The sequence below is a fragment of the Trichomonas vaginalis genome, chromosome IV (assembly GCF_026262505.1).
Source record: "Trichomonas vaginalis G3 chromosome IV, whole genome shotgun sequence".
Taxonomy (NCBI): domain Eukaryota; phylum Parabasalia; order Trichomonadida; family Trichomonadidae; genus Trichomonas; species Trichomonas vaginalis.
The window spans coordinates 5,311,750-5,324,894 of NC_067206.1; the positions used below are offsets into that span (position 1 = coordinate 5,311,750).

The 13,145-nt window shown below is 33.4% G+C and overlaps 3 protein-coding genes and 2 pseudogenes across 5 annotated transcripts, besides 4 other annotated features; 1 reads left to right on the top strand and 4 right to left on the bottom strand.

Moving 5' to 3' along the window:
* Positions 1–817: 817 nt before the first annotated feature.
* TVAGG3_0034370 (ATP binding) lies at positions 818–1,516 on the bottom strand (the record flags this gene model as incomplete). Its single annotated transcript, XM_001316548.1, has 1 exon — positions 818–1,516. The coding sequence occupies one exon, from the start codon at positions 1,514–1,516 to the stop codon at positions 818–820; it is 699 nt and encodes a 232-aa protein (XP_001316583.1).
* Positions 1,517–3,984: 2,468 nt separating this feature from the next.
* Positions 3,985–4,058: a mobile genetic element.
* Positions 4,059–4,388: 330 nt separating this feature from the next.
* Positions 4,389–4,648: a mobile genetic element.
* A 250-nt stretch (positions 4,649–4,898) lies between these two features.
* Positions 4,899–5,578: a terminal%2Cinverted (terminal inverted repeat of Maverick-1B transposon ID:TVAGG3_0034400).
* Positions 4,899–13,145: part of a mobile genetic element that runs on past the window's edge.
* On the bottom strand, positions 5,847–6,305 carry TVAGG3_0034410 (uncharacterized protein; the record flags this gene model as incomplete). Its single annotated transcript, XM_001316551.1, has 1 exon — positions 5,847–6,305. One exon carries the CDS (start codon positions 6,303–6,305, stop codon positions 5,847–5,849), a length of 459 nt encoding a protein of 152 aa, XP_001316586.1.
* Positions 7,937–8,365, bottom strand: TVAGG3_0034420 (uncharacterized protein; the record flags this gene model as incomplete). Its single annotated transcript, XM_051220535.1, has 1 exon — positions 7,937–8,365. The coding sequence occupies one exon, from the start codon at positions 8,363–8,365 to the stop codon at positions 7,937–7,939; it is 429 nt and encodes a 142-aa protein (XP_051105521.1).
* Positions 8,411–8,649, top strand: TVAGG3_0034430 (annotated as a pseudogene). Its single transcript has one exon. A coding segment is annotated over exon 1 (239 nt).
* Positions 10,701–12,237, bottom strand: TVAGG3_0034440 (annotated as a pseudogene). The gene has a single exon. A coding segment is annotated over exon 1 (1,537 nt).

Here is a 13,145-nt window from a genome sequence, read left to right on the forward strand (position 1 = left end):
CTGGTTATTGAGAAATGACTTTCAACACATATAATCGTATTTTTCAATTTTTCAAAAAAAAAGTAATTTGCTTCACTGAAATTTATTCAAAGACATACAATCATTCGGGAAAAAAAGTTGAATAGGAGTAAAAACTGCCAAAAAACGATATAAATGCTATGAATATTCCTTTTGAGAATATTATCTGTTGAAAAAATTTATTTTGAATTATAGACTAGATATCAAAATAAGTATTTACTCATAACACCCTTTGACTTTAGTTGCGATACATATGCGCCTCATGTCGAAAAGCATGAGTTTTTATGATGATTTTTGATAAATCATCAAATTTTTTCTATTTTTTATAATTAACGTGTTCTAGGCATATATCACAAGAATGTCATTTTCGTTACATTTTCTATGAATAATATCTTGATATTTTTGATTTTTCTTTGAAATTTCAAGAATTTTTGATCAAAAGACACTCATTATATAGATTCTAGATTGATATTATAGGAGATAAAAATACAGATCCAGTATATTTACAGATATTTGATTAATTGCTATGAAACAGATTGAAATCTTTTGAGAATAACTGATAAGGGTGGTCCAAAATGGAAATGCATCTTGCATGAAGCATTTCCTTCACTTATTCAGTATTTGAAAACAATCTGTGGAGAATGATCATTATGAAATGAAAGTCCCATGCTTTAAGCTTTCATTGCATAGAAATCTTCAATTCCTATAAAAATATTATAGAGAAAAGAAATTTCGATTGTAAAAATTAGTTTTATGCAAGATATTTGGATACAATATAATTTTCTTCATCATTGCAGGCTTATTCGTCATCAGAGTCATCCTCTTCATCATCATCATCATCGTCATCAGAATCTTGGCTCCTTAATGAGTCAAGTTCTTTAGAGAATTTCTTCCAAGTAGCTGGAAGCTTTTTCTTCATATAGAGTTGATATAGAATGATTGAGTGACCTTGATCATTTTCAATATCTATATCAGTATCATTCATAAGAAGTAAACCTGCAATTCTGCCAAAACCTTTCTTGTAGGCTATTAATAATGGAGTATCTCCATTGCTGACTTTGGCATTGACATTTGCACCATGTTTGATCAAGAAAGTTAATCCTTCCTCATCGTTGTTTAGGGTGCAGAAAGCTAATGCATTATCGCCATCTTTATCCTTTGCTTCGATATTTGCACCTCTTTTTAGCATTTCTTCGGCAATATCATAGTATTTTCTGGCAATAGCTGTCATCAATGGTGTTTCTCCATTTGAAATAGCCAAATTTACATCTGCACCATGCTCAACGAATAATCTGGCAACATCTTCATGTCTCTGCATCAATGCCATATTTAAAGCAGTTTTCATATTGGTAACAAAGTAATCAATATTTGCTCCTTTGTTTACCAAAAGCTCGGCAATTTCATAGTTTCCGTTTTTGGCTGCTTCAATTATAGGAACAGTTTTAGCATTATCCTTCTTATTAGGATCTGCACCGTTCTCTAGTAAAAACTTAACCATCTCAACTTCTTCTTTATCAACAGCCCAAAGCAAAGCTGTTCTACCGTATTGATCTTTGCCATTGATATTAGCTCCTTTTTCTAGAAGAATTCTAGCACAGTCAACCTAATGGTATATTTCCGTATGCATTATATCCTTCAATATCTTCTCCTTGATCAATCAATTGTGCGACTTGCTCTGTTTTGTTTGCAATAACACAAAGGTGAAGCATGTGTTCAGTATCTTCGAATATTGCCCAATTGTATTTGTTCATTGCTCTTGTACCCTTTCCGAAAAAATGAAATGATTTATCCAATCACAAAAAAAGTTTCTCAAAATTTTACCTGACCAAAAAGCATTAAATAAAAAAAATCATTACGACTTTTAATATGACGTTGTATTAATTGATTTAAAAATTTTTAAAAAAATAGTCGCAAATTTTTTTCGACAAAATAATTTTAGAAAAATTTTTTCTTAGAATTTTGAAATGAAAAGAAATACACTTTTTAATATCATAGGGAATTAATATTTATTTATGAAATATATTTGATTTATGTGAAAAACACTCGATTAGTAAAAGTCTCAATATATTTTTCAATGGATTTTGGATCTTTTTCGCTATTTGAAACAGCATCCAAGCAAGAGATAACAGAACCTGTAACATCTATAACAAAAGAAGGTTATAACTTTCCTACTAGCTTGCCATCATGGACAAAGGCGAGTAAAAAGATCAAGTTAGGTTTCAAGCTAAGGTGATTTATTATATACCAGATTTTCAGACATATTCAATATCTTAGGTCTCAATATCGATGTGAAAGAGAAATGATGTTTAGATGGAAATTCACATTGTCATTTTAATATTTCATACTTCAAAAAATTTGTAGAGTTAGATGATACCGATAATATTATATTAGGAAAAATTGCTATTCAATCCTTTATCGAGGATTTAGATGGACACAATAATGTAATGCCACTTGATATAATTAATCCATATGGGTTTCTTTTTGAAGGAATTTTGTAAAATATGCAAACATCTAATTAGATGGCAGACAAATTATTTAAGATATCTAAATATTCAGGAAACAGTTCCGGATGAGGGTCTATATAGTTATTAACAATATCTCTGTGTCAATCTTTCATACCTGGACTGATGGACACCAGAAAAACGCGATATTCGAACCAGATGCTCCTCCATTTCTAATCATTAATGACGATCCAGTATTTGATTAGACAAAATTTTTATTTAAAATTCGAATATGAATTTTTAATATTCAGATAGAAATCTAAAAGTTGTGCTACCATATTGAATATGAACAAATTCATAATTTTCATTATTGGCCATTTTCTAGAAACATCTATGATGTTTAATGAGAAGAAGTGAGATCTCTTTTTTTCCTTTTACGTGTGTGTCAAAAAGAGTTTTCATTTATGCATTAGACACTGTCTGACGATACTGTCATGAAGTCTAGGTTTTTTGTCTTCTATTTTTGATTTTAAATTTTTTTTTGGATTTTTGTAAAGTTTTGAGCGGTTGTCAACTAAAAATTAACGATTTTAAATTTTTAAATGCACCATTATTATTTATTATTAACACCCCTTTTAAATATCTCATATTATAATATATTCAATCCCGTAAAATTTATACGTTATTTTGTATTTTTTTATAAAAAAATCAAAAACGTTCAGTTCACATTCGGACAAAATCTATTCAATTGTCTTGGAGAAATGACAGAGAGGTAGGGCAACGATAGGTCAAAAGGGCTTCTCTGATTATGGCAGTCCCAACGGGAACCGCGGTAATTTACCGAGGTTTCCGCACACCGGTTCCTTTTTTTAGGAATTTTTTAGATTAAAAAATATGCTTTGTAAATCATTTTTTGTAAATCGGCAAAAATTTGGAAATATTCTGACGACAATAAATCTGGGAATAGTATTTTAAATACGAGAACAACCTATTTAAAAGTGTTTCGCTCGATTTTGTATAATTTCAAATTTTCGCATATAGCTTTCTGTGAATTACCGTGATTTTACCGCCACATCAATAGTTTACGACACTTTTTCCGTAAATTGAGTAGTTTACTGCACTTTTTCCGTAAAATTGAGTTACGGGAATCCGTAAGATTACCGTACCTCACTTCTAGTTGAAAATAGCATTAGTATATAAAAATATATATTATTCATATTTTTGATTTTGAATTACGGGAAAAGTGAGTTCAGAACTTCCAATTATTATTTGATTAATTATGTTAAAAATACTATAAGGAATTAAAATACATAATGTTGAAATTTGAATTACGGAAAAAGTGAGGGTGAAAGTGAAGTGAAAAACTAAGATATTTTTTATTGAAATAATCATAGTTGTACAATTTTGAAACTATATGTAAAGCTATAAATTGAATAAATTCAAAAACAAAAATTGTTTATTCTTATTAATAAATTTATATTAATCAATATTTGAACAACCCGTAATTAAAATTGAATTCCTCTTAAAATTTAATTCATACGTTAATTTTTAATTTGCTCGGCGAATGCCGAGCTTCCCTACTTCTCTTGTCATTCCTTCAAAAACTCTAATCTCATCGCACTTACAAACATCATGATTTGATGTATTGTCGAGAAATCTTAGACTTGTTTGTCATTTGATTATAGCATTTGAAAGTCATCTCGAAAATCGATTAACAAGACAATTTCCCAAACATCTACATACAAGTAGATGATGGTAAACCCATTAGCGTTGTTTTGCTATGATTCCTCCAATCTTATGATGAGAAAAATCATATCAAAACAGCTCTAATCGAACATTCTACACAGCTTAGCATCCAGCTAGTTCCAAGTAATGCGATTACAACATCAACGGCCAAAGCCTTTCAGAGTCCTTTAATCATTTCTTCTCATCTCAATGTGAAGTGGCCCCAAACGAACTACAAGCTGACGTTACAACGCATTACAACCCGGTTAATACGAGCATATACATTAGAGCTGCTTTGTTATGATCTCCCTCATCAATTGATGAGAGATCTCATTATGAAGCAGCTCCAATCGAACTAAAAACCTACATACAAATGAGTGAAAACAAACTCATTAGAGTTGTGTTGCTTTGATTTCTCTCATCAGAAGATGAGAGATACCAGAACAAAACAACTCTAATCAAACTTTCTACACAACTCAGCACAGTATCAATGCAAAGTAATGCGTCTGTATCGTTAACAAGCAAAGTTGTTTCGGGTCCTTCCATTTTGGAAGAATTCGGAACAACTTTGCGAATTGATAGTGTAAACCCATATACATGAAAGCGTGCATGCATAAAGACAGGTATTGTCAGCAATGACTACCTGCCCAGCTATGAGTGATCAGAGAATTACCATCTCAGGCTTTTTGAGAACGTTTCAGCCAGGACCCAGATAGATAGAATACATATCAAGGGTACGGAGGCACTGCGCGCCCCTTACCCATTATATGTGAATTTGACACTTTACAAAACCGTTAACGTATATTTTACAACACAAACGACAACACTAACTTAACCTTAAATATTTACAAAGCCGCCAACCACTTCACCTCACTACTGTAAAAATAAACGTTCTCACTTATAAAAGTATTGCAACTCCTCCCATTGCTGTGCTTCACATAACAGCTCATAATCTTCTGACTCACTTTCTTCTTCATATAGGTCAAAATCACTGTCAAAATAAATGTATGTAAGTTTTGACAAAGCTAATGAAACACGCTTACCGTTTGTATCTATTGCTTGTATAAACTTTCCATTATGCTTGTAGTCATAAACGCTCAAACTAACTTTACCCTTTCTCCCTCGTATCTGATAGAATGTATTTTCACGAGGAACGAAGAACAAATTCTTGAACTCATGACCGTTGTATTTTGTTATCTCAATAGTTTTCGTCATTTATATAAAATTAAAATAAAAAATAAAATAAAAAATAAAATAAAAATTAATGATATCACTACCTTCACGCGTATGAAAACATAGCATAAAAATAAATTTAGGGTAGATGGTTAGATCTAACCCGATTTCTAACCTCATTTCTACCCTGTTGAATTCATTGCTTTATAACTCTCTTCCTTTCTCCGACTCTTCTAGCTTCTTCTTAAGTTCAGCAATGTTGTCCTCATGAAGTTTAATCTTTCTCAAAATTCCTTCTTTATCTAATGGTTGCTTTATCTTTCTAAACTGAACTCTACCATCCTTCATAGTATGAACGTAAAAACCTTCTGGAATAGTTCCTGATTTAATGTATTCTACCAAAAACTTTTGTTTCATTGCTTCAGTGACTTTAGTCGTCATTTTACTCTAAATAAAATGTTCAAATAAAATAAAAATAACGTTATTTTTTCAGTAAGGAAACGCAGGAGTTTTACGATTTATTTGAGGAGTAGGTTCTGGTTTAAATGTTGGAGTCGGTTTAGGAGTTGACTTTTGAACAGGAGTTTGTACTTCCATAGGTTCAGGAGTCATTGAAGGTGTTGTTTGTGAAGGCGTTGGTTTTGGCGAAGGTGTTGGAGTTTGTTTAACTTCAGCTACTTCAGTATTATTTACAACATTTGCTTTATTTCTTTTCAACATCATAACTGCTCCTGCTGTAACTAGCAAACCTAGTGGGAGACCATATCTTATATAAGGACTTGACCAAATGCTATTTTTGACAGGAGCTGGTGGAACACCTAACCTTGGTGAGACTGCTCTTTGCCATTGTGCAGCTCGTAAGAAATATTCAATAGCTGCTCCATAATCGTTTGGTAAAGTTTGTTTCACAGATGGTGAAGGTTCGCGAGAGCTTGATGAAGAACTCATTTATAAGCTTTAAAAATAAACGTTCATCCTTTATTCCTCACTGTCGTCCGCAGCTAAGTTATAGTCATCTAATCTTATTATTGGGATTCCATTAGCACGCACCTGAATGGCAAAGCAACAATCCCTCATAAATCCAATAAGTGGCTTTGGTACATTTTCAGTTGCTAGTTCAATAGGTCCTTTAACAGACAATTTGTATGTTATTGGAGCAGTAGATGTTTGACCTTGCTGGAAGCAAAAGTCCACTTCTGTTGGAAAACCACATAAGAAATGTGTGTTGTCATAGCTATCCCATTTATGTTCCACGCTACCATCATCCACCAATGACCTCATAACATCTTCATTAAATCCTATCATATCATTGTTTGTATTGCAAGCGTTCGCAACCATTTCATAAAATACAGGTCCATATGATTTTTCAGGTTCTGCAGGCATATTTCCATAAGCTCCCATGGAAAGCTGAAGATATTTAAACTTAGGGTTCTCAAAATTAACATAATAGTTGTCTTTCTTTCTAAATAGTGCCCAAATACTTTTAACATTAATAGGCGTATAAGCTGCTGTAAATGTTGCACTTGAACTATCTGTATTCTTTGAGAATGAACCGTCCATAGGAATCCAATCCATAACTTTAACAGGAAAACATAAAGCCTCGTTTGTATAATGTTCTACAAGTTCTGTATAAATGTTAGGGTCTAAAGAGAATGACTTTGGATGAATGAAACATTCATTAAAATCCATCTTTGTTCGAAATAGTTGCTGGGTTACAGTTGTAATAGTAACTGTTCCACTAGCTTCTACTGCCTTCGTTATCATAGTGAATGGTTCATTCCATGGAACAAATTTATTTGTCGGTGGATTTGAATCTGAAGCAAATGCAACTTTAAGAGTTGGATTGAAAGCAATGATATCATTTACAGATATAGATGTGCATTGTAAGGGGTCGCTACTGAACTTTACTTTAAGCTGAATGTTTCCTGCAAAAGCTGGAATAAATTGAATAGCTTCTAATGAAAGGAATCTTCTAACAGGAATTCTTAAACGAAGCTTAAAATCAAATGATTTTCCTGCTGTAATTGGACCACTAACAATTCGTCCTGTTCTGCATGTTCCCGAATGACTCCATACATCTTCATGTCGAGTCTTTGAGAAAACATCTACTTTCTTTATTTGTTCGGTAGTTTGTGAGTTTGAAGTTATATATGCTCTTCTCTTGCGTTGTCTTGAGAATATACGATACGACCATTTGCAAGGATTTGATATCCAGTAACTGCATAGAAAGCGTCATCGAAACCAATCCAAAATCCTGGTGGGTTTGTTTTATTGGAACCTGAACCAATTTCTTTATCTATAATAAATTGACCTTCCATTTTATACGTAATGAATGTATTGTAAAGGTCCAACATATTTTCACCAGGAGGTGAGAGATTGAATGTTACCCATGTGTTATCTTTAGCAGTTCCAGGTTGTGATGGAATCTTTGCGTCAGAATATTTTCTATTAGTGTCACCAATTTGAACTGCATTGTCTATGATATCGAAATATGAGCGAATCTGATGAATATGCTCTGCTGGAGTAAATTCGTTTAGCTGTTCGTTCTGCATGTATTTACTTCAGATAAAAATATCTATTTACTTCATTATTCTCACTCTTCTTCTTGGCATTCGTGGTGGAAGTTGTTTCTTGACATTTTCAATGAACTGTACATTCTCTTTTGTCTCAACTTCTTTCACTGGCGGGTCAGGATTCTTTGACTCGGTTTGTTTTTCAATGAAATTCACGAACTTTGCAATAAGCTCTTGGTTCGTTATTGAAAGTACATCTGGCTTCTTTTCTTCTGGTTCTATTGACTTTTCAGTTTGAATAGAAGGCTTAACATGGGCTTCGCCCTCGGTGCCATGCACCTTAATGTTGTCGCTTTCTGCATTCGCTAATGGAACCTTTCTTTTTCTTACGTATATTTTACCATCTTTACTCTGACTTACGTAATAGAAAGGATGTTGTATTCCTCTTGCGTCATTTAATATAATAGACTCTCGCTCTGATTTTGACAAGCTCATTTTACATCGGTTAAAGTTTTAATTTTGTTTTTTATCTGCAGTCAAATGACTCAGACAAGCCCTACGGACAAGACCCAAGGGTCATAGATGTTGAAGCATTGAAGAAAGAAATTCGTGAGCAAATTTTATCCGAACTGAAGGAACAAAAACAAGAACAAAAGCCAGAGAGACCAAAGAGAAAACTTAGTGAAAAACAACTTGCTGCATTAGCTGCTGGAAGACAAAAGAACCCAAGACTACTGGCGAAAAAAGCTAGAGAAGAAGCTGAAGCAAAGAAAGAGTAAATGGGTTATTTTTATCGGAACTAAATGTATAGACAAATACCTTTATCTGTTGCGTTCAGTAGTGAAAACCCTGACGTCAAAATAAAGGGGAACAGAGTAACGTTTAAGTTTCCAACAGACTGGATTGTGAACATAAATGAAGAGAAGTACATTGGCATAACATCTATGTATATAACACGTGCTTTCAGAAAGGTTGACTTTATACTTCAAGTCGAGATAGAAAACGACGAACAGTCTTTAAGCGCCCAAAACATTCACATATACAAATACTTAAAGACGATACAACATTGCAACAATGTATGATTTCATTTAATGAGATGTTCGAGAAAAAGTTCAACATTGAAGTACAAACTTTACAGCCTTTACGTGAGTTTCTTGCACAACTGAAGAAGAAGGTAGTCAGCCACAACTTATAGACTTTCATTATGAATTTAATGAAAATGAAGATGGAACACATGACTGTCAGTTTGTTGTATTCTCACCATTCAATGAAGTCGCTAAAGAGAAAGAAAATCCATTATATAAGATTTCAAATCTCTGAACCAAGTGATGATTTCAAGAATGTTTTCAATTATGATGCAATGCTTCCGAGGAAAAATGAATTTTCAAAGATTGTAACACCTGGCATTTGGATAGAAAGCAAGCTATATTATATTCAAACTTAAGTAAGGGAGTTGAAAATGAGTTCATTGGTCATACAAGAACTTCACCACTTCCTAACCCTAAATACTATAAATTAACTGGCTTCAATCGTGAGTTTTGGATAGACATGTTCTCCACTCATGACCATAACTGCCCAGTGTTCTTACCTCCAGACCATAAGGACTGTCTCTACATTGAAGCACAACTCTTAAAACTCTACCATCGCAGTATTGTAAATGACCACATGGGCTTCGCCCTTGCCGCTAGCGGCTTATTTTTATCATGAATGGTCTCACTGCTGACAAAAATAAATGACCTCATTATTTTTCTCATTCATGACCTCAGAACTTAAGCTTCTTATGAATGAAGTCTTAGTCTGAATAGAAAAGTTAAACTTCTCTTCAAATGCAGGTGTAGCAGACTTACATAAGTCAAATCCAATCTCTTGACCGTCATAAAGTGCTTTGTAAAGTTTCATTAAACTGAACTCAGAGTCTTTGTCATATGTTCCAACAGGTATGTGAATGTTCTTATCTCATTGTAATAGCATTGTATAGCTTCAGAAACATTTCATTAGCTGTTAAAGCAAGAACGTCTTGTTTTACACCTTTACAACGTGCATGAAATGCAACTTCATTTAAATCATTCGTGAGTAAGTCTATGTAAGTCCTTTCCACAAAATATTGATTTATGCTAACTTTGTTTTCCAGGTGTTATTTCTGCGAAGTCAGAATGGAACTGACCTAATGTTTTACCAATAAGTTCTCTACCGTATCTCTTCTGAAATTCCTGAGCTAACAGTGGATGTCTTCATTGAAAATATGCATGCTATCGCAGTCCTGGTAAAATATTTGAAGTCCATATCTTCTGCAGTACAGAATACTTCGTTCATTATTCTCTTCGACATTGACAGAATATTAACACCAAGTGGACAGAAGTTAAAGTGTCTGCAAATGCTTTCGTTAGCTTGAAAATAGTTTTATCTGACCATCCAAACCTTCGAACTTCACTATATGGTTGTAGTTTCTGATGCATATCTTTAGCATCTTTGTCATTTACTATGGTTATTTTTGACTCAATAGGAGATAGAATAGTTTTGCCATAAATACTGTTCAGAATGAGCTTTATATTTTCTTGCAAAGGATTTCCTTCTTTCTTATACTTTAACCTTAACTCAAACAACTTCTTTACTTTATCTCTTATTCTAATATCTCTGTTTCCATCGTAATAGTATCTTGCAACACTTCACATTTGACACCTTGATATTTTATGAGGTCTTGTAATGTTATATGGTCAACATACATTAAACAGCAAGTGTTTGAACTTCTGGAACGTTAAGTTCTGGATTTAGTTCAGGGTCACAAACTATTAAAGGAAAGTGTCTATGTATTCCAATCTCTGTTATCTTAATGAGAACAAAGAAGCAGACATAAACTTTTCACCAATGGGTTCCTTTTGGTCGTCATCGAATAAATGTCTCATGAGATACTCTGTGCTTAACATTTCTTTCTTCATAACCTTTGGAATTCCTTCTAAAGTATAAAGTCTTGCTATAGCTGATGGATATAATGAAACAGCGTCGAAATCAGCAATGAGTTTCTCTTTACTTTTTTGTTTAATGTTATCTGACAACATACATCTTCCACCTTGAATACAGCGTGAAATAAATTCTCTTGGTTTATTTGAGAGGTCATATAAATTTCCATTCGGGAAGTACACTCTGTTTTCGAAAAGTTTGTTAGCGATTGAACAAATACTAACGTAGTCATAAACGTTTAAATCAAATTCTTTCAATATGTCATTGCGGAACTTAACAAAACCTTCTCTTAAAATTCTTACATCTTGTTTGCAGTAAAACGTGCTATACTTTTCTAAGTCGAAGTGGTTTTCATCTATTCTGCAACCTTTGATGGAATCTATGTTCTTCATGAATGTATCCGCATCCCGGATAAACTTACATGCTTCAGAAATGACACCAGTTCTGTTGTCATTTGCTAACAAAACACTGCTGTAGTAGTTGTATGGAAATACTTCTTTCGGTCCTGTTTGTAAGTTAAACATAGCAGGAAATAGTTTAAGCTTCTTATTTATAACACTGTAAGAGTCTTTTATAATAATTGCCCGTCCTTTATATAAACCAGTTATTTGCATTGTTCGTGAACCTTTAATGATGGGAGTTCCTTTCACTTCTGTCATGTGTCTTAAGATGAAGTTTATGTCATAACTGAGGTTATGGAAATATATTAAACTCTTGTCAGGAAGTCGTTCCAAAAATTCTGTTGCACAGTTCTGACCCAAATGCTTTCACTCACTGAACCATCTTCACTGTCATAACAGATGTTAAAAGCTTTATGAAAGCCGTCTGTGCTACACTCAAAGTCAGCAAAGAAAACGTGCTCAGGAATGAACTTACATTTAGCTTTATTTACTTCTTTTGACTCGGCTTTCTTCTTCAGTTGTACACAATACTTTGGAGCATATGATAAGTCTTTAAATGGTGCAAGGTTCTGTTTATATAAGTCAGTCGTATATGTGAAAAGTTCTCCATAAGAAATAGGTTCGAAATATTTGCACTCCCACAATGTTTTCATAACATCCCATAACGGTGTTGTTCTATCATAACGAACTACATATTTGTTCTCTCTCTTTGTATAAATCTTCATCTTTCTCAATGTTCATTCCACCACACTCCTTCAAGATTTCTTTGTAATTTCTGACGAAATATGTTGTCATTGGTAATCTTTCGTTTAGATGTAGTGGTCTTCAACAAGAAGTAAGTCAATAGTTCGAATAGTTTTACATTCTTTTTGGTATGTATCTCTTTATTTCATTATGTCTTGAGTCATTGAAGTAACCAATGGTAACATTAAATGCTATACCTGTTGCATCAGAAATTTCTTGTACTTTACTTTGAGGAAAGTCTCTAACACGAATGACTTCTCTCATGTGGTCAATAGTCTCTCCATCTACTCCAGCCTGAATGCAAGCATAAACGAAACAATTGTCTTATGTCATAAGTGCTGCAGTTCTTTTGTTCAGTTCATTGAAGATTTGGTAGCGTTCAAGATTTATAGGTAATGTGCAAAGATACTTCCAGAACTGACCGCTTCTCTTCTTATAAAACTTCTTTTCACCATTATCTTTCCAAAAGCTTTCTATAAGTGCTGGGTTTCCTGTTTGCTTAAGAGCTTCCAAAATGGCTTTCTGGTCATTTGTCAGTGTGTTTTCATCTCTATATGGTCTCTTTTTTGGTTTGCCTTTCTTAACATCTGACATCGTTAAGCCTTCATATTCTGTTAAATCATACATCTTTATTTCGGTAAGATTCTTTATGTTTGTCAAGAAGAAGTCATAGTGCATTTCAACAATACCTGCAGCATTTGCTTCTATCTCTGATATAAAGTTCTCTTTCAAGAGCTGATGTAGTAATGTTCCAATATTATTGAGGTTTAACGTAGAACATTCATACTTTCCACCAAGTTTATAACATACCATCCATCTCTGTTGTGAGTTTATTTTAATTTTCTCTAAGAGTCTCATGAAAACCTTACCGAAATGTTTGTGTAAGTAGTCTCTGTTTGGTTCATCTAAAGCTTCGATGTTAAAGTCAATGAGTCTATTGCCTGACTTCACATTTCTCTTCCTATTCTCTTCATCTTTCTTTCCATCTCTCACCTTCTTTTGGTTTGTCGTCAATGGAACGAATGACATCGTTAGCTTTGCGAACTTGTTCTATAGCACTTTTAAACATCTCTCTTCTCTGTTGTTTCAGTGTGTCGTCTCTCTTTCGTGTTTTACCAACGTTCGCATTTGTTATGTCAAACATTTCTCTTCTTACTTCATGAGGTACTGAA